General features: G+C 42.5%; 1 protein-coding gene across 2 annotated transcripts in view; it reads left to right on the top strand.

Annotated features, from left to right (window-relative positions):
- Nucleotides 1-21825, top strand: part of GATB (glutamyl-tRNA amidotransferase subunit B) — an 84983-nt gene that overhangs the window by 19895 nt on the left and 43263 nt on the right. The window contains exons 3-5 of one of the 2 annotated variants that reach the window (XM_001083960.5): nt 17675-17788; nt 20124-20322; nt 21065-21187. In XM_001083960.5, the coding sequence (XP_001083960.2) occupies nt 17675-17788; nt 20124-20322; nt 21065-21187 (436 nt within the window). The remainder of the gene's footprint in view (nt 1-17674; nt 17789-20123; nt 20323-21064; nt 21188-21825) is intronic. The other variant, XM_001083846.5, reaches the window with a different exon arrangement.

Here is a 21825-nt window from a genome sequence, read left to right as displayed (position 1 = left end):
AGCTAAAAATAGAAGTGAGAATTGCCTGGTCCCCATTCTTAGTATAAGCACCAGATGACATTCCCTTCTACAATACTTGCTAATTGTTCATTTCCGACAAAACATAGCGGGAATTTTTCCTTTATAGCTGGTTGTAACATTTAAGATGCCTGTAGTCACTCATAACCTCTGTTTACTTATCACAGCCAGATAGCTATCTTATTTACCTTATATTTGATTCTTTTTCACTTTTACATCTGTGCAGAGAAGTTAATATATGTGAAAGCACTTCATAGATTCTCAAATGGCATGTAAATTTTATTTGGTATTATTATAATACTTGTATTAGTCATTTTTACACTGCTGATAAAGACATACCTGAGACTGGGCAATTTACAAAAGAAAGAGGTTTATTGGACTTACCGTTCCACCTGGCTGGGGAGGCCTCACAATCATGGTGGAAGGTGAAAGGCATGTCTCACATGGCAGCAGACAAGAGAAGACAGCTTGTGCAAGGAAATTCCCATCTTTAAAACCATCAGATCTCGTGAGACTTATTCATTATCACGAGACCGGCACAGGAAAGACCTGCCCCCATGATTCAATTACCTCCAAGCAGGTCCCTCCCACAACATGTGGGAATTCAAGATGAGATTTGGGTGGGGACACAGCCAAACCATATCATTCCACCCCTGGCCCCTCCCAAATGTCATGTCCTCACATTTCAAAAACAACCATGCCTTCCCAACAATCCTTCAAAGTCTTAACTTATTTCAGCATTAACTCAAAAGTCCACAGTCCCAAGTCTCATCTGAGACAAGGCAAGTCCCTTCCACCTATGGCCTGTAAAATCAAAAGCAAGTTAGTTACTTCGTAGATACAGCGGGAGTACGGCATTGGATAAATACAGCCATTCCAAATGGGAGAAATTGGCCAAAACAAAGGGGCTGCAAGTCCCATGCAAGTCCAAAATCCAGCATGGCAGTTAAATTTTAAAGCTCTAAAATGATCTCCTTTGACTGCACTTCTCACATCCAGGTCATGCTGGCTGATGCAAAAGGTGGGTTCCCATGGTCTTGGGCATCTCCACCCCTGTTGCTTTGCAGGGTATAGTCTCCTTCCTGATTGCTTTCACGGGCTGGCATTGAGTATCTGTGGCTTTTCCAGGCCCACAGTGCAGACTGTCAGTGGATCTGCCTTTCTGGGGTCTGGAGGAAGGTGGCCCTCTTCTCACAGCGTGGTACCTCAGTAGGGGCTCTGTCTGGGGGTTCTGGGGGCTCTGACTCCACATTTCTCTTCTGCACTGCCCAGCAGCAGAGGTTCTCCGTTTGGACCCCCCAACCCGCCGGCAGCAGACTTGCCTGGGCATCCAGGTGTTTCCATACATCTTCTGAAATCTAGGTGGAGGTTCCCAAACCTCAATTCTTGACTTATGTGCACCCACAGGCTCAATACCACATGGAGCTGCCAAGGCTTGGCAGCTTTCACCTTTTGAAGCAACAGTCCAAGCTGTACCTTTGCCCCTTTTAGTCATGCTGGAGTGGCTGGGATGCAGGGCACCAAGTCCCTAGACTGCACACAAGCAGGGGCACCCTGGGCCTGGCCCACAAAACCATTTTCTCCTAGGCCTCCAGGCTTGTGATGGGAGGGGCTACTGTGAAGACCTCTGATATGCCCTGGAGACATTTTCCCCCTGTCTTGGGGATTAACATTCTGCTTCTCATTACTTATGCAGATTTCTGCAGCCAGCTTTAATTTTTCCTCAGAAAATGGGTTTTTCTTTTCTATCACATTGTCAGGCTGCAAATTTTCCAAACTTTATGCTCTGCTTCTTTTATAAAACTGAGTGCCTTTAACAGCACCCAAGTCACCTCTTGAATGCTTTGCCGCTTAGAAACTTCTTCTGTCAGATACCCTAAATCATCTCTCTCAAGTTCAAAGTTCCACAGATCTCCAGGGCAGGAGCAAAATGCCACCAATCTCTTTGCTAAAACATAACAAAAATCATCTTTGCTTTGGTTCCCAACAAGTTCCCCATCTCCATTTGAGACCACCTCAGCCTAGACCTTATTGTCCATATCACTATCAGGCTTTTGGTCAGAGTCATTTGACAAGTCTCTAAGAAGTTGCAAACTTTCTCACATTTTCCTGTCTTCTTCTGAGCCCTCCAAACTCTTCCAGCCTCTGCCTGGTACCCAGATCCAAAGTCACTTCCACATTTTCAGGTATCTTTTCAGCAACACCCCACTCCTTGTACCAGTTTACTCTATTAGTCTGTTTTTACACTGCTGATAAAGACATACCTGAGACTGGGCAATTTACAAAAGAAAGAGGTTTATTGCACTTGCAGTTCCACCTGGCTGGGGAGGCCTCACAATCATGGCAGAAGGTGAAAGGCATGCCTCACATGGCGGCAGACAAGAGAAGAGAGCTTGGGCAAGGAAATTTCCAGTTTTAAAATCATCAGATCTCATGAGACTTATTCTCTATCACAAGAGCAGTGCAGGAAGGACCTGCCCCCATGATTCAGTTGCCTCCCACCGGGTCCCTTCCACAACATGTGAGACTTCAAGATGAGATTTGGGTGGGGAGCAGCCAAACCATATCAGTACTCATGTTTTTAACTTTGCATCATTAAAATGTCAGCACAGATACTTCCCCTTCATAGTGGCCAATAGAGTTGGGCTGGGAGTGGCAGTGGTAAACACTTACCTCATACTATCCTGACATAACTTAGGATGGTGTGTATTCACAACAGTATGAGTAACAATAAATGAGAAGTTTTCAGTCACAGATGTCTTTCAGAGAAGCACAAATTGATAAATATACATGTATACTTACATAGGCAACAGAATGGAAGCACTGATAGAAAATAAGACACACATACAACTTTGGGAGAAGCTAAAAGTATTTTCAGCTAGAAAAGATATAATTGGGGAAAATTATTTTCCTACCAGTTGAAAGAACAAATCTTCCTTTCATACTCTTGATTGTGCATGTATATGGTGTCTATTTGCAGGGTTTGTGTACTTTTCTATAGATACTGTGGAATTCTCTTAACAGATTTTGGTTGCACCATACTTGATTACATACACAAGGGCCTTAGTATATCCCATAGCTTAATTGAATCTATGGCATAGAAAAGTTTAAGTAGATAGCTTTAATATGTAATGCTTCCTTTCTAGAGCTGATTTTCAGCAGCAGTGAATGGAAGTGGCAGAATGTGGGGTTTACAAGTCAGCATTAGTTTCTTTTTTTTTTTCCCATTAGTTATTGGGGTACAAGTGGTATTTGGTTCCATGAATAAGTTCTTCAGTGGTGATTTGTGAGATCCTGGTGCACCCATCACCCAAGCAGTATACACTGCACCATATATGTTGTCTTTTATCCCTTGCCCCCCCCCACTCTTCCCCACGAGTCCCCAAAGTCCATTGTATCATTGTTATGCCTTTGTGTCCTCATAGCTTAGCTCCCATATATCAGTGAGAACATATGATGCTTGGCTTTCCATTCCTGAGTTACTTAGAATAATAGTCTCCGGTCCCATCTAGGTCATTGCAAATGCTGTTAATTTTTTTTCTTTTTATGGCTGAGTAGTATTCCATCATATATATATATATACACACACACACACACATACATACATACATACATACATACATACCACAGTTTCTTTACTTGTTGATTGATGGGCATTTGGGTTGGTTCCACGATTTTGCAATTGTAAATTGTGCTGCTGTGAACATGCGTGTGCAAGTATCTTTTTTTCGAATAATGACTTCTTTACCTCTGGGTAGATACCCAGTAGTAGTATTGCTGGATCAAATGGTAGTTCTACTTTTAGTTCTTTAAGGAATCTCCATACTGTTTTCCGTACTGGCTGTACTAGTTTACATTCCCACCGGCAGTGTAGAAGTGTTCCCTGATTGCTGCATCCAGGCCAACATATACTGTTTTTTGATTTTTTGATTGTGGCCATTCTTGCAGGAGTAAGGTAGTATCGTGTTGTGGTTTTGATTTGCATTTCCCTGATCATTAGTGATGTTGAGCATTTTTTCATATGTTTGTTGGCCATTTGTATATCTTCTTTTGAGAATTGTCTATTCATGTCCTTAGCCCACTTTTTGATGGGATTTTTTTTTTCTTACTGATTTGTTTGAGTTTGTTATAGATACTAGTTATTAGTCCTTTGTCAGATGTTTAGATTTTGAAGATTTTCTCCCACTCTGTGGGTTTTCTGTTTATTCTGCTGACTGTTCCTTTTGCCATGCAAAAGTTCTTTAGTTTAATTAGGTCCTAGCTATTTATCGTTGCTTTTATTGCTTTTGCTTTTGGGTTTTTGGTCATGCAATCCTTGCCTAAGCTAATGTCTAGAAGGGTTTTTCAAATGTTATCTTCTAGAATTTTTATACTTTCAGGTCTTAGGTTTAAGTCCTTAATCCATCTTGAGTTGATTTTTGTATAAGGTGAGAGATGAGAATCCAGTGTGATTCTGCTACATGTGGCTAACCAATTATCCAGCACCATTTGTTGAAAAGGGTGTCCTTTCCCCACTTTATGTTTTTGTTTGCTTTGTTGAAGATCAGTTGACTATAAGTATTAGGGTTTATTTCTGGGTTCTCTATTCTGTTCCATTAGTCTATGCCTATTTTTATACCAGTACCATGCTGTTTTGGTGACTGTGGCCTTATAGTATAGTTTGAAATCAGGTAGTGTGGTGCCTCCAGATTTGTTCCTTTTGCTTAGTCTTGCTTTGGTTATGTGGGCTCTTTTTTGGTTCCATATGAATTTTTCTAACTCTGTGAAGAATGATGGTGGTATTTTGATGGGGATTGTATTGAATTTGTAGATTGCTTTTGGCACTGTGGTCATTTTCACAATATTGATTCTACCCATCCATGAGCATGGGATGTGTTTCTTTTTGTGTCGTTTGTGATTTCTTTCAGCAGTGTTTTATAGTTTTCCTTGTAGAGGTCCTTCAACTCCTTTGTTAGGTGTATTCCTAAGTATTTTATTTTTTTAGCAGCTGTTTTAAAAGCGGTTGAGTTCTTGATTTGATTCTCCACTTGGTCACTGTTGGTATATGGAAGAGCTACTGATTGTGTATATTGTGATTTGTATCTGGAAACTTTGCTGAATTTTTTTTATCAGTTCTAGGAGCTTTCTGGAGGACTCTTTAGGGTTTTCAAGGTAAATGATCACATCGTCAGCATACAGGGACAGTTTGATGCCTTTTATTTCTTTCTCTTGTCTGATTGCTCTGGCTAGGACATCCAGTACTATGTTGAAGAGGAGTGGTGAGAGTGGTCATCCTTGTCTTGTTCCAGTTCTCAGAGGGAATGCTTTCAGCTTTTCCCCATTCAGTATTATGTTGGCTGTGGGTTTGTCATAGATGGCTTTTATTACATTAAGTTATGTCCCTTGTATGCCAATTTTGCTGAGGGTTTAATTATAAAGCGTTGCTGGATTTTGTCGAATGGTCTTTCTGCATCTATTGAGATGATCATGTCATTTTTGTTTTTTATTCTGTTTATGTGGTGTATCACGTTTATTGACTTGGGTATGTTAAACCATCCCTGCATCCCTGGTATGAAACGCACTTGATCATGGTGGATTATCTTTTTGATATATTGTTGGATTCAGATAGCTAGTATTTTGTAAGGTTTTTAGCATCTATCATTCATCGAGGGTATCTTCTTTTTCGGTTGTGTCCTTTCCTGGTTTTGGTATTAGGGTGATGCTGGCTTCATAGAATGAATTAGGGAGGGTTCCTTCTTTATCTTGTGGAATAGTGTCAAAAGGATTGATACCAATTCTTTGAATGTCTGGTAGAATTCTTCAGTGAATCATCTGGTCCTGGACGTTTTTTGGTTGGCAATTTTTAAATTACCGTTTCAATCTCGCTGCTTGTTATTTTTCTGTTCCGGGTATCTAATTCTTCCTGATTTAAGTTAGGAGAGTTGTATTTTTCCAGGAATCTATTCATCTCTTCTAGGTTTTCTAGTTTATGTGCCTAAAGGTATTCTTAGTAGCCTTGAATGATCTTTGTATGTCAGTGGTGTCAGTTGTAATCTCTCCTGTTTCGTTTCTCAGTGAGGTTATTTGGATTTTTCTCTCTTCTTTTCTTGGTTAATCTTGCTAATGGTCTATCAATGTTATTTATCTTTTCAAAGAACCAGCTTTTTGTTTCATTTATCTTTTGTATTTTTTTGTTTGTTTCAATTACATTTAGTTCTGCTCTGATCTTGGTTATTTTTCTTCTGCTGGGTTCAGGTTTGGTTTGTTCTTATTTCTCTAGTTTCTTGATGTGTGACCTTAGATTGTCTGTTTGTGCTTTTTCGGACTTTTAGATGTAGGTGTTTAGGGCTGTGACCTTTCCCCCTAGCACCGTCTTAGCTGTATCCCAGAGGTTTTGATAGGTTGTGTCATTATTGTCATTCAATTCTAAAAGTGTGTCCAAAGTTTCCTGAATTCTTTATTGTTTTTTCTTTAAGCTATCTATTTCCTTGAATATTTCTCCATTCACTTCTTGTATCATTTTTTGGATTTCCTTGCATTGGGCTTCGCCTTTCTCTGGTCCCTCCCTGATTAGCTTAATAGCTGACCTCCTGAATTCTTTTTCAGGTAAATCAGGGATTTCTTCTTGATTTGGATTCACTGCTGGTGAACTAGTGTGATTTTTGGGGTGTTGAAAAGCCTTGTTTTGTCATATTACCAGCGTTGGTTTTCTGGTTCCTTCTCATTGGGTAGGCTCTGTCAGAGGAAAGGTCCAGGGCTGAAGGCTCTTGTTCAGATCTTCTGGTCCCACGGGGTGTTCCCTTGATGTAATACTCTCTCCCTTTTCTTGTGGATGTGGCTTCCTTTGAGCTGAACTGCAGTGACTGTTGTCTCTCCTCTGGGTCTAGCCACCCAGTGAGTCTTCCTGGCTCCGGGCTGGCACTGGGGGTTGTCTGCACAGAGTCCTGTGATGTGAACCATCCATGGGTTTCTCAGCCGTAGATACCAGCGCCTGTTCTGGTGAAAGTGGCAGAGGGTGCAGTGTACACCGTGGGGGTCCTTAGCTTTGGTGGTTCAATGCTCTATTTTTGTGCTGGTTGGCCTCCTGTCAGGAGGTGGCGCTTTCCAGAGAGCCTCAGCTGTAGTAGCGTGGAGACAGACCAGTGGTGGGTGGGGCCGCAGAACTCCCAAGGTTGTATGTCCTTTGTCTTCCACTACCAGGGTGGGTAGGGAAGGACCATCAGGTGGGGGCAGGGCTAGGCGTGTCTGAGCTCACACACTCCTTGGGCGGGTCTTGCTGCGGCTGCTGTAGGGGAATGGGGATGAGATTCCCAGGTTACTGGAGTTGGGTACCTAGGAGGATTTATGGCTGCCTCTGCTGAGTCATGCAGGTTGTCATGGAGGTAGGGGAAAGCCGGCAGTCTCAGGCTTCACCCAGCTCCCACACAAACCAAGGGGTCTCACTCCCAACACACCCCGAGTCTGTTTCCAGGCAGAGGGCCAGTCAGGCTTGAAAACTTGCCCGAGGCTTTCTACCTCCCAGAGTATTTGGGGTGTCTCCCGGGTCCTGTAGGAGCAGTCTGTGAAGATCTGTGGCTCTTCTCAGGATTGCTGGCCTGCTCTTGCAGTCGATCTGGAGGTGAAATTCACAATGCAAGCCTCCGCATGCTGCTCTGTCTGGAGCTGCAATCTAGTCCTGCCTCCCATCTGCCATGATCCAACCAGCATCAGTTTCAATAGCTCCTGCCTCCTTTAGGGTCTCTCCTTCTTCTCTTCATAGTTATTCCTTGAGTTTTGTGGGGGAGGCTTATATCATCTCACCTAGATAGAAGAATTACCTAACCCTTCCACTCTCTTCAACATTTTTTATTTTGAAAAAATTAAAAATTACAGAAAGGTTGAAAGAATAGCACAATGAAATGCATCCTGCACCTAGATTTTTTTTTTCCTCCTTTGGATGAGCCATTTAAGAATAAGTTGCAGACGTCATGGCACTTCCTTTCTAAATATCTTAGCATCTATCTCCTAAGAATAAAAATGTTCACTTCTATGATTGCAGTATGATTATCACAGTCAGGAAAGCTAACGTTGATGGAATACTGTAATTTAAAACATAGTTCATAGTCAGATTTGCACAGTTGTCTCAGTATTGTCCTTTATTTTTCCCCCAATAAAAGATCCAGTCAAAGAGCACCCGTTGCATTTAGTTGTCATGTCTCTTTAGTCCTTTTTCTTTTTGTTTATTTTCCTTTCCTTTCCTCTTTCTCTTCCGTCTTTCGTTTCTTCATGACATTGACAGTTTTTAAATGTCCAGGCCAGTTATTTTATCTTACTTTCTACTCCTAAAGCAAACATAATTAAAGAAATAGGGAGTTTGCCTTATGCAAGTTTAAAGTTTTTTTCTTTCTTTCTCTTATGAACCTCCATGATTTTCTGACTTACTAAGAAGCCTCTAAGAAGATGCTATATTCATTCCTATTGGATGCATGAAATTAAAGGTAGCTTTTTGTTCCTAAAAGTCTCTGTCCTGATAGACTCTTCCAAAGACTCACTTCTCAGAACATTTGTGAGGCTGGCGAATATATAGCAGGTGCACTTTTGACAGAATGGCAGGTGTCTCTAGGAATTTGTTTCTGATATTCATAGGACTCGTTCATAGCTGATTCTGTATTCATATCAATAGTGAATACTTAGCTGCATTTCTTACTTAGAGTTTGGTTGGTTCAAGTCAGTTATTTTGTTTCTTAGCAATAGTCAAATCTTTCAACTTAATACTAATCATATATATAAAGAAGAAAGTAAATCTCATTCTGATCATTAGAGCTTTTCAGTCATGAAATTAATGTTTCTTGTTACTATCAGTGATTCCTCTTGAGGTTTCAGTGATGTGAAATAGTTTGTCGTTACATCACATCTCTCCAGGTGTAGAGTCTGATGAATAAATTTTAGGACACGTTAGAAAAGACTTGGCAGTTTCAGTATGGGGCAAATATAAAATGAATGAGTTTGTGTTTTAGCTTTTTAAATATTAATATACTTTTTTAAAAAAAAATTATAGACAAGAGAAAGACAAATATTCAGAGTTGAAGTAGGAGAAATCTTTCTTCATTAAAGATCCTGGCCATATCCTAAAGTTGTATTTAAAAAGAGCAATATTTTTGATTGTTTGTTTGGTTTTGTGTTTTTACTTGATTCCCATGTCCTTTATACAGCTCTTCTTCATCAATTCTCATTGAATTTCAAAAGTAGCTACTAGCTTAGAAGACAGGAACTTACAGATGTGTGGCAGGCAAGAGTGAGATGGGAGTAAAAACTGGCTCAGTTAACTGGTTTGTAACTTCAGCCTGTTAGAAGCTTGTTTCTTTTAGTGCACATGGGAGCTTTTTTTGGTCATGCAAAAGCATACAAGGTTATCCAGGAAATTTTTGCTTCATTATAAAATGGAGAAAATGAAGTCATATAAGCTCCCTGAGACATTAAGAAATATAGTCTGTTCCACTGGAGATAACACAAGTAATTATCACAAAAGGGGTTGGTTATCATTTAAAGGGGAAATATTATGTTGACATAATATATAATTTCAGCATCTGTTGTGCCTTATTTTGGATTATAAATCCAGACTAATGGATCTGTGGAGCTGTTTAGCCCTTTTCTCATCAAATTCCCATGCCTCCTGGAAAAGTTGACATATGAAAGATTCAATTGAGGTAAGCGTTTTGCATTTAATAACACTTTCATTCTGAAACTAGTATTACTAAGTGTCTGCTGTGCGAAAAGTTATTTTATTTAATTCATAGGTCAATCTTGCCAAGTAACTGTTCTTCCCTAAACAGATAAGGAAAGTGAGGCCTAGAGAGGTAAGATAATTTGTACGAGATAACATGGCTAGTGTGAGGACTGAGATTCAGATTCTGTTCTTTCTGACTAAGTTTTGCCCTAATTCATCAATTAGTATGAGTCTTCTCAGAGATCAGGTTAATCACCAGTGAGTAATGCCAGATTAGTAACTGTTGAGAATGTTGTGGGAATAAGGAATAGAGACCAGTTAACCCACACACCCCATCTTGTCTTTTACTGGCCGCCAACCACTGTAACCTCCCTATCTAACATGGCTAAATGGCCAAGTATGAGACTTCACAAATGTATGCTATAGTAATTGGGCCATTGGCCTCCAATCCCAAAGTGAAATCCAAGCAAACCAAACTGTATCATGGCAGAGCTCTTTTCATCCAGGTTAGGTGTAGACCTAGGACTGATGTAGGCCAAAGACTTTTCTGTCCTTTTTTTAAAATCCCAGAGGTAAATCTCAGATCTTAGTATTCCAATGGTCCGTGGAAAAGCAATAGAGGGCCAGGCATGGTGGCTCAAGCCTGAAATCTCAGCACTTTGGGAGGCTGAGGCAGGCAAATCGCTTGAGCCCAGGAGTTCAAGAGCAGCCTGGGTAACATAGCAAGACCTCATCTCTTCAAAATATAAATTCAAAAATTAACCAGGCGTGGTGGCTCACACCTGTGGTCCCAGCTATTCAGAAGGCAAAAGTAAGAGTATCCCCTGAGCCTGGAAGATCTAGGCTCCCTTGAGCTATGATCGGGCCACTGTACTCCAACCTGGATGTCAGAGTAAGACCTTGTCTCAAAAAGAAGAAAAGAAAACAGAAATAGCCCCAGTGCCAAAAACCATGCTGGCGTCAAGTGCCTGTCTCGTGGTGACTGTGGCCTCCTGAGCTTGCTAGGTAGGCAAAGGCAGGAAGAGGATGAAATCCCAGATGAGAAAAATGGGACTTTTGACACTCTGGACCAAGGAAAATTTCCTCCCCTTGCTCCTGACTGCCCCTGGGGAATGGAATTAGTATAAGAGAGCTCAGAATAGAGAGAAAACTATGAGCTGAGGACAGCTGAAACTGCCAGACTACACTTCTCTTCTTTGGACTCAGAGTTGCTTCCTATTCAATGGCTATTTGATTTTCTTTCCCCTTCAGGAAAGAGAGATTTAAACAAAAGAGGAAATGTAGCCTTCACATTCTCCTTGTCCCTAGGCAATGCCTGTGTTTAAGGATAAAGAACGTATATATTTATGTGGTTCTGTTAATATAAATATTTAATATCTGCATAAAAGGAGTACCTTTGGATGGTAAATTTCCACTTTAAAAAATTAACTGACCAGCTTCAGCAAGCTTAATTATTATAGCACAAGAGGTTTTGTATTTGTTTTGGGTGATGATAAAAGGGCTCAGTGGTAAGAAGCGGTGTAGGGGTGCGGAAACTGGGGAGCAATATTCTCAACTGTAATGAAAATTTATCCATGTGGTAACTTTTGCTTTGAATACGAATCAGAGGGAGTTCATGCTTTGAGACAAATTTATGGTTAGCAGTAAGATAAAGGCCTGTTTTACTGCCTTCTTTTAACTTAATAAATCTTAATTGCTTTCTCTCCATAAATTAAAGCATTTACCATGCTATATCCTAATTATCATATTTGTCATGTATAGCATCAGTTTCACAGAGTAATTGCCATGTGGGCTTTTTGGAAAACATCACCTTCTATTCTTTGTTTTAGTGCCTGATAGGAATTGCCAGCTGGATTTTCAGTAAAGACTCTAGTCTTGCCACGTCGCCTCAATTTTTTAAGGATGTACAGATACTTATTGGACTAACTTTGGGTGTTACAGCATCATGGGCTCACCAATTGAGGGCAAAGTAGGAAGGGGAGAGAAATGGTGTGAATTGTGGACTATTTTGAAAGACATTCAATTTTATTCCTTTGAAGTACATAACAAGATATTTCTCAGAATAGATCCTAGAGACTGGCTTTTGTGAATAGATTTATTTGTAATTAGTGGAATTTCACATAAAAGCACTAAAATTCTAGAGAATATGTTATGGACTTAAGTAAGTTATATAATCTTCTTTATTCTGTTAATTTGCTTAGCAAACCCTTTCCTGGTATTTAATGTAGATTTACAGTTCAGTTCAATCCAGATGAGTTATGACAAATGTTCCTTATAAATTAGTTGGATTTCATAATTCTTGGCTCCACGCATGTGAAAAGGGTATCCACAAAATTTTCAGTTTTAAGTTGACTGGACAGACTAGAGAGTGGCATTATTTTATTGAATGGCTGTTTATTTATCAAAAGAAAAAAGGACAGAAATGAACATAGAACTGTATGTATTTGCTGTGGTAGTTTTGGCCTGTGTGTTCTCAGCTCTGTGCTACACCACTTCTCTACTCCACTCTGAATGGCAGGGAGGCTGCTCCTGCAGGCTACAGATCCTAGAGCCCCCGCTTGGCTGGCTTCTGGCTGGGTTAGGCCAGCAGGAGGCTCTGATAAAAGACTAGAGGTAGGAGGAAAGGAGCAAGAGGGTATTTCGCCTTCGCTCTCTGCCTCCAGCAACATCTCTGATAGAGGGTGGGTCTTACCCATGGCTCCAGCTTCTAGCGTGTTTCCAGCATCCTCTGATGGCTCCGTACCCTGGGGTAGGAGTGGGCTCCTGCTGTTGAGAATCTCTAATTTGCCCAAATGTGCCCTCTTTGACGTTTCAGCTGTTCTCTCATGTGTAATAAAGTCTCTGTGTTAAAAGAGTGGTTTCCTTTTCCTGATTCATATATTTTTGTAGAACACTTTGCTTTTATGTCACAGCTTATAGTCTTTTCGATGTTGATGAAGGAAATGTTAACTTATTCATTATCTCATTTAATCAGCTTGGTATTATATTTAGGTGATGGGGCAAAGAAGAATAAGACAAAATGACCTGATTGCCCTCGGGGAACTCAGTCTGTTTGGGGAGACAGTGTGTTCCCCAAGTGCCAGGGGAGCTAAATGGAAGAAAGACCTCGACTGTAGTAGTGGTGGGAAAGATGTCACAAAAGAGGTGACATCCGAAAGTCTTGCCGGATGCTAAGAGCTTGCTGAATCAGATGCGGAAGAGCATTCCCAGCAGAAGCAGCAGTTTGTATGAAAGCGTGTCTCATGTTTGGCTGCGGGAACATGGTGGAAGCAGCAGTTTGTATGAAAGCGTGTCTCATGTTTGGCTGCGGGAACATGGTGGTCAGGGGGACTGGAGGAAGAGGAAGCTAGAGAGGTGGTCGGGGTAGACCACCAAGGGCACTGAAGCCTCTGCCAGGCAATTGGACTTTATCCTGTTAGGACTGGGAAGCAGTGAAAAGGATTTTAAGCAGAGGAATTACATGAACGGATTTATCCTTCAAAAAAGTCGCCCTAGGAGAGGTGTGGAAGAGAGACTAAAAGGCTGAAAACGGAGGCAGAGAAACCTCCTGGCCAGGTGGTGAGTGGCAGAAGTCCTGGTGGGAGTGGGTGGTGTTTAAACAAAGACCTGAATTAAAACTGAAGGCATGATATGTTAAGAAAGTAGAATGTGGAGAACTTGGTGATTTGTTTGAAAGTGCTAGGAGCTGTTGTTAAATGATGGTCTCAGAGATCAGGGAATGTTTGTCTGGTTTAGCTAAATAAATGTTAAAACTAGAAGCCTTATTCTCAAATTGGGGTCACTGTGTCCTCTTAGAGGTCTCATGCAAACTGAGTTGTTTATGTTGCTTATGAGCTGGATGTATCTTAGGTTTCAAAGAAGTTATGGTTGCAGCACTACGCAGGTCTTACAATAAGCCAAACAAGCAATTCTTTATTAAAAAGCATTTGCTACTCCCGCCACCCACCACCCCAAGATCTTTTTCCTGGCCATGATGTGCCTTATCTCTCTCTACTAGTCATACAATTTGTTGGCCACCCACTGTGTATTTATCTCATCTCCTACCTCTACCCATCACAGCTTTCTCATCTTCTGATTAAATAGAAGAATTAGCCTCTTATTTGATAAATCATTGTATGGGTACCTGTGTCTAAGGGTTTCTGAAGTCTAGCAATAGAACATCCTCTGCTCGTTGAGAAAACATGTAGGCTCACCCGTCACCAAGCCCTCCACGTGTCAGAGACTGCGCTGAAAGAACACTCAATTCTTTCATGTAGTTAAGAGAACACAATGCTCGCCCTCTGGGAGTTCAACATCTGGAAGCAAATCTAAAGAGGGAGAAACTGGCAAGGAGAAACACATTAGAAATAGCATCTGCCTTAAATGATGTTCGGTAGGATTTGGGTTGAGGTGCTGCTCTGGGGTTATGGCCTGGTGTTAGTAGTCTTGATAGCTAAAACTAACATGCTTCTTTCTTGTAAGATTTCAGATTGAATATAGTGTTTGAGAGCCTGGGTTCTGGGGTCTGACTTCCTGGCTCTGCCACTTCCGTGTGTCACCCTGGCCAAACTATGTCATCTCTATGCTTGCCGTCACTGTAAGATGAGGATCATAATAGTATCTCCCCTAGGAATGAGAGGATTCAATGGCATGTGTGTGTGATGTGCGGCACACCTCCTGACGCAATAAATGCTCGCTGCTGACCCTTGCTGAAGCCAAAAAGAAGCCCCTGAAGGCTCAGCTGAGAAAGGTGTGCTACGTGAGTACCAAAGATTGCTCGCCTTCTTTCCAAACAAGAGCTGCTCCGGCTAACCCTGAGATCCTTTGTAGTCATTTAATTACAAAGAAATTCTGGAACATACTTTCTTCAAGCCAAGTTAGTCTTTTTAGTTTTTAAGTTACATCTTGATTGTATCACACACAATCAGTTGTCACTTCAGGGCACTTCCAGAAACAAGTTTGCAGGCCAGCCTGTGACAAACGACACCTTAGACGAGACTGGGGCGTCACTGCCTCTCTGAAACCTTCCATTGATACTCATCCCCTCCCTCCTCCTTTGAGTTCAACACACATTCATCAAGCACCACAATGTTTCAGGTTCTGTATTAGGCTCCAGGGATATAAGGGTGGACAGACAATTCCCATCCTCACGAAGTTTGCAATTGTGTGGAAATATATGTGAACAAATTCAATCCACTGTGATAGAGGCCCCAATGGGAGTGTAGAAGGTCAGAAGAGGTACACAGAAAAGACAACAAGGAAGGCTTCACAGAGGTGGTGACATCTCACTAGGATTTTGAAGGGAATAAGAATGGGGAGAATCAGAAGATCCGCACGGGTTGCACAGGAGAACTACACCAGAGGTGTTGTGGGGAGACGTGGTAGTAGATGAAATTGAAGATGTAGGCAGGAGCTTGATCATTAAGAGCTTGGCCTTTGTTTTGGGAACATCAGGGGCCACTGAGGGACTTCAGGTAACAGAATGCCACAGATTCACAATTTTAGCAGGATCACCCTGGTATGAAAGACAAACTTGAAAAGGGTTTGCAGACGCTGGCAGGTTCATGTCACCACTGCGGATTCATTGAGGGCAGAGACAGAGTCCTATTCATCTCTGTATCCCTAAAGTTTAGTGCTTTATAGACATTTAAGAATTTTTTTTGGAGTGAAGACAGCCCAAGTTGAATTTTCCCATTCTGTATCCTATCCTCAGAACATGCTGACCTGGACCTCCATCTGTCACAAGCAGCTTGACTAAGATCCTAGGAAATTCCTTTTTTTATTGGCATTCTTTTAACTGGCACTGTCTGTTTACTAGGCCCTCGGTGCAGCTGTAGTGTGTGATGATTGATGCTTATAATTCTGACCTCGAAGTACTTCATGGCTTCTAAATCATCAAAAAAAGATTAAAGCATATTCTCAGTATCACTGTAGTGTTTGTGTGTTTTACTGCCTTCTTCTCTGGAAAGTGGTGGTTTATGAAGTGCCCGTGTACTTGTGTGCACACGGACACAGTGAGAGTCTGTGTTGGTCCTCAGCTCTTCACCCACGGGGAGGCTATGGTGCATGCTCGAAAATAAACAAACAAAATAATCTGAGTTCTCTTCATGCCTAGAAGGAGGAAGCGCTTGGTCCGAGGGGCAAAGTGGCTTGAAATGAGAGCGAAAGCAGTGGTTAGGAAAGCAGAGGGAATGATGAGGCAGAACTGGTACAGACCAGGAGTCAGGCAGTTTATGAGCCAGCCGTGGCTGGTTGCATTCTGGCCCCAGGAAGAGGAAAGCCAGGGTCGGGACTCCAGTTTCACATTCTGTGTGCCTGGACCCGAATCATCAGGCTTTTATTTGGCAGGATTTTCCACCCAGCTATATTTGTATCTTAGTAACAACCGCTCAGTAAAATGCCAAACATTAGGCAAGTGAAAACATCAATAATTAGAGCCTCCTGTTCCCCACACATCTTTTCTTGAAAACCTTTGTTGCTGCAGGGCTGACATTATTAGGCATAGAATGAAGAACTCCAAATAGAAACTGTGAAATGGCTCCATCTTATAACCTGAGTCCTAAAAAATAAGGATGTGATGTTGTCACTAGGAGGGAGGTTTGTTTGGGTTTCTTTTTTTTTTTTTTTTTTTTTGAGATGGAGTCTCACTCTGTCGCCCAGGCTGGAGTGCAGTGGCAAGATCTCAGCTCACTGCAGTCTCCACCTTCCGGGTTCAAGTGATTCTCCTGCCTCAGCCTCCCAAGTAACTGGGACTACAGGCGCTTTACCACTTGCCAGTTCTGTGAATTTGGGCAAATGTTTTAGACTCTTTGTGTTTTAGTTTTGTTTTTTTAATCTGAAATATTAGAATAATACAGATTCCTTATTTTACAGGGTTGCTGTGAGGCTGAAATAAAATGGTGGGTGTGGAAATGCTCAACTAGAAAGCCCTATCTGTATCAATAATAGCATATTAAATATACTAAAGAACATCATAAATATCCTAATAAAAATAGAAATATATTTCATCTGCAAACATGACGTCCTTCAAAATTTTCCCAAAGTAGAGTAGGGAAATGAAGTGTTTATTGAATCTCTACCTTAGGGGAGGTGTTCCAGCTATCACTTTATCCATTCTGCAAAGTAGATCTTAAATCCCAATTTTAGACACAAGGAAACTGAGGCTCCTAGTCAGGGCAGAAGTGGGATTCGAACCTGACTCAAGAATTTAATGCTCTTTCTCCTTGGCTACATTATCTCTCGTTGTCTGTGTAGTTCCAGACCCCCAGTGTTCTTAAAGGCTGCTCACATTCTTTGGTGCTGGGAAGTATGCCAGCCATTTCTTGGTCATTCACCCCTGTAAGTGGGGCAGGGTGGGACCCAGAGGGAACTGGGGCGCCGGGTGCCCCCAGAGAGACCAGCAGCACGGAGTCATCTGGTGTGTAGGACAGGCCCTCTGTTGGTGTTCCACTTTTAGGGAGTTGGCCTGGCACGGACAGAAAGCCAGGCAACAGCTATGCCACATTTCCTAGCCCTTGAGAAGATGGCTACGGCCCTGTCGTTTTCAGAAGTTCATTCTTTTTCTGTCAAAGTGAAGCCACCCTTCATCAGGACTCGTCTCAGGAATCAGTGCCTCTCGTGTATTCTGACCGGCCCCTTATTCTGTTTGTAGAAGGAGTGAGATTAGATTTATTCTATGTAGTAACTGCTCCGCTAAGCTTTTCTGGGACTCTTCCTGTAGCTTTGATGCCGGGCACTGGGGGAAAGGGTTCCCGATGTGGCAGTTCATTAAGTGTCGAGTGGGGCCCACTGCTGCATGCATTTTCTTCTTTATATCATTTCCCTGATTCCCAGGCAAACAGTCGGCTTGTGAACTGGAGCTGCCCACCCAGAGAACCAGAGATAATGCCTGTTGAAGGGCCAAGTTGCATATTCAGCGAGGATGTCAGTGTGTGGGAGAAGCATTTGTTCAGCCTGCGGTTCTGAGAGGAACTGTGTATTGTGTTCCCATAGGTTCTCAACAGGAGGTGTGTAGAAGCGGCAGTGATGACAGGCCTGGCTCTGAACTGCCACATAAACAAGAAGTCCTTGTTTGACAGGAAGCACTACTTCTATGCAGACCTCCCTGTAAGTACACTTTGTGGTCCACCCCACTGCAAGTTCTCAGAGCTGGGCCAGCCCTGCTGTGGGGGGTCGGAGCAAGGGAAAGGGGCTGTGCCTCTCATGTTTTCAGCCAGCACTGTGTCCATCCCAGCGGGAAGTTCTGCCCAGCCCTGATGCAGGCAGGTGCCCCTGATGTTTACTAGATTGGATGCAATTGTCCTGATTGCTGACTTCTTGCTTACCTCATGCTTCTGGTGGCTCGCTCATAATTGCACAGGGAGTAGAAGCCAGTGTTCGCAGGCTCAGCCTGCCCGTTGTATTTGGTGCTAATTGCCTGTTAGTACAAAAGCTAAGCCTCTGGCTGATGCAACAGTAAATGCATACTGTAGCTCTGTCGGCAGAGCGAGGGCGTCTCACTTTTAAGTTGAAGTTCCCAATAATAGGGCTGTCTCCTTTGGAGACATTTCTGTCATCTCACAAGGAGCAAGTAAGTGGACAATAGTAAGCGGAAACATGAACCAGAAACCTGGACCAAGAACAGTAATTGGCTGAGCAGTAAACTCCATACTGACCTGCTTTTTTCTGAAAATTAAAAAGTTTTTTTCTTTAAGCCACACCATGTGGGTGAGAGCCAATTTTTCATACCATCGAACTGGAACAAAACTGAAATGTTGAATGGGTTTCCCAAAATAATGTTTCATTTGGTCTGATTCAGAAAAACAACAGTGACGATATTGTTTTACCTCATTCTCTTTGAACTGAAGATTGGGGGGAGCTGTTTTTTAGTGGGTGAGGGCATGAGTAGAATTAAATAAAAAATACAAGTAAGACTGCATTCTCCAGGGGCTGCTGCTTTTCCCCTCTGGCCTCCAGCCTCTCAGCAAGTCTACTGTTTGGTAGGGCAGAAAGAATTAAACCACCTTTCTTTATCTTTTAAGAGTGACAGACAGTTTGGTTGAGGTGGGAGATTTAGTAATAATATGACTAAAATGAGATGTTTTGGTCATCTGTGGCTTTCTGGTCTTTCTGGCCCAGATCGTTCAAATAATCTAGAGTTTCATGGGACATACTCATATAGTAAAGCATTTGTTGTTTATCTGAAATTCAGATTTAACTGGGTATCTTATATTTTATCCAACAACCTACCCAGAGCTTAGTTTTACAAATTGAGACTTCTCGCCTCAGCATAGAAAACGGGTTAGCCTTTTGCAGGATTCTCCAAGTGTGGTCCCCAGGGCACTAACGTCAGTATCTCCTGGGAACCGGTAAGAAATAGAAATCTTCAGGCCCCACCCTCGACCTACTGAGTTGGAAACCTTTGCGGTCGGGCCAAGCAGTCTGTCTTTTGACAAGCACAGTAGTATTTCTGATGCAGTTAAAGTTCTTAAACTGCTGGCTGGCCAAGTGGTGAAAGACACGGATTTTGGAGCCTGACCACCTGAATTCAGACGTTGACACTGATGCTCACTAGCTCTGTATGTGACTGTGGGCAAGGTCCTGATCCCTCCGTGCCTTGTTCTTCCTTCCAAAGGTGGTTGTGGAATTAACTGAGTGGAACACAGTGAGAGCAGCGCCTGGGACCTAGAAAATGCCACAGATGCCTTTGCTCTTATTCTCTGTTCTTCTCCAGTTCTCCTCATTGACCTGCTATCTCTTTAGTGCGTGTTGGTGCCTCTGTGCATTTGAAAGTAATTCTTCCTTTCCACTTAGAAGCAGGTGAGGGATCCTTGCAGGATCCATCAGTGCTTTAGTAGCATGTGCCTTCCGTTAACGGAGGGGGAATGGCACAGCGTTTCCTGGCTGGAGGAGCTAGGGAAGTTGGGTCAGGGAGGGCAGCTGCCATGATTGATTCCTTTAAAAAGCGGAAACAAAACAAGCTTAAACACACACTAGCAACTGCTGTTGGCCGTGTGGAGAGTAGATGGCAAAATGCTTAGCCAGCATTCCGAATAAGGAGGGTTTGCCAGGAGCCTGGTAATGAGATGCAGAGTTTAGGCTAATGAGCTGGATGGAAACAATAAATTCTTTTCTTAGGGGTCCCTGACAATGATATTATTGTTATTCCCCAGTACAGCACTTTAGTGAGGGTGATGGGCTGAATTCGTGTTGTTTATTATGTTGTTATCGGGAGTGGAGGATTTGGGGAGGGTGAAGGGGTAATGGCAGTGGCAGAAGAGACCAGGTTCAATGATGGCTGCAATGCAGCGACTAATTTTTTTCTCCTTTTCCTTTTTTTTCTTGTTACTGTTTTTGCTTTAAGAAGGCCTGTCTTTGTGTGACATTGTAAAAGGGATAGTAAACTGAATCCCAGCTTTTATGTGTGGACCAGTGACTGTGTGTACCCTATGTTTGTGTGCAGGCAGGCTACCAAATTACCCAGCAGAGGCTCCCAATTGCTGTGAATGGGAGCTTGACATACGGCGTCTGTGCAGGGAAGAAGCAGAGTCAGGTGATCCCCAAGACGGTGAGGATCAAGCAGATCCAGCTGGAGCAAGACAGTGGCAAAAGCCTCCACGACGACCTGAGGTCGCAGACGCTCATTGATTTGAACAGGGCAGGTAGACTTGGAGTGTTTTCATTACTTCTCCTTCCTACTTCAGTTCTTGGATTGCAGACCCCTCTTCTCATCGTTAGAGTTTTCTTAAACAAATTGAGAAAGCAGTCACAGGAGCCTAACAGATGGAGACCAAAATATCAGCATTGGGATTGGCGTAGCTGACTAGCGAACATGGCTTGAACTGTAATTATTAGGCTTGCTAGTAACTCACCCTAAAGTTAGACAAACTTATCCACCTAGTCACAGAGCCAGCAGCTGGATATTTTAAGCAGTCATTAAAAGAAGTGAAACAGTTAAAAATTAAAAAGTGGGGCCTAGGAGCCTACACTTGTAATGCTAGCGACTCAGGAGGCTGAGGTGGGAGGATCACTTGACACAGAGTTTGAGATCAGGCTGGGCAACATAGCAAGACCTACTCGCCAAAAAATTAACAGCCAGGTGTGGTGCCATACACCTGTAGTCCCAGATCTTCAGGAGGCTGAGGTGGGAGGATCACTTGAGCCCAGAAGTTCAGGGCTACAGTGAGCTATGATCATGCCACTGCACTCCACCTGGGCGACAGAGCAAGGCTCTGTCTCAAAAAAAAAAAAAAAAAAAATGCTGGAAGGGAAGAGAAATGATTGAGAGGTTAGAACCACTCAGAGTCCATCAGTAAGGCAGGATTTTCCTGAAACTGAAGCCTAATTTTTCTGTTGGTGAAATTGGAGAACTGCAGTGAGGCTGACTCTGCCCCTCTTTGGTAGGCGTGGGCCTTCTGGAGGTGGTCCTGGAGCCCGACTTGTCCTGTGGAGAAGAGGCGGCAACAGCTGTCAGGGAGCTGCAGCTGATCCTTCAAGCCCTGGGGACCAGCCAGGCAAACATGGCAGGTAGAAGCCGCAGAAGCAGCCTTCTTGTTTCCCTCTCCCTTCCTGCCTCCTAGAACCTCTCTGACTTTAGTTTTATTTTCTGTCAGTTATATTGAGGTTGTTTGCAGCCATTTTTTTTCCCTTTTGCAACCCTGTTTTTTAGAATTTTCCTTGGATTCTTTGATGAGCCCGCAACCAAATATAAATGCATGACCAGCAACATTGCAGACACACCAAACCCTTAATGAACTAATGGTTTTGAACAGTTCAGTCTTTCTCAGGAAGAAGACACTGTGTTTATCAAGAACAGTTCTTAGTTAGTGAGTTCCGTATAGATAGCACTTTGTCATTAGTTGTCTCTTTTCCTTTGAGTCTGTTTCTTTTCTTTCATAGATTTTTCATCCATATACAGCGGAAGCCAAATTATGTTGACTGTAAGCCAAGATTATGCAAACTTTACCCTGAGATAAAATCTTAATTAAATTCAGTGGAAATACAGTAGGAAACTAAAACAAATAAAAGAAACACTTGCACCCTCGGGACCAGACTGCACATTTGAAGCATTTGCAAATTGCATATAAAGATCATAGGTTTTGGTCACACTCGATTTCCTCATGACTCTAGATGTCCTTTGCCCTGGCCTGGTACTGCTTTGCTCT

This window comes from Macaca mulatta, chromosome 5, assembly GCF_049350105.2.
Source record: "Macaca mulatta isolate MMU2019108-1 chromosome 5, T2T-MMU8v2.0, whole genome shotgun sequence".
NCBI lineage: Eukaryota > Metazoa > Chordata > Mammalia > Primates > Cercopithecidae > Macaca > Macaca mulatta.
The sequence above is the reverse complement of the archived record's forward strand: the minus strand, read 5'-3'. Positions and strand labels throughout refer to the sequence as shown.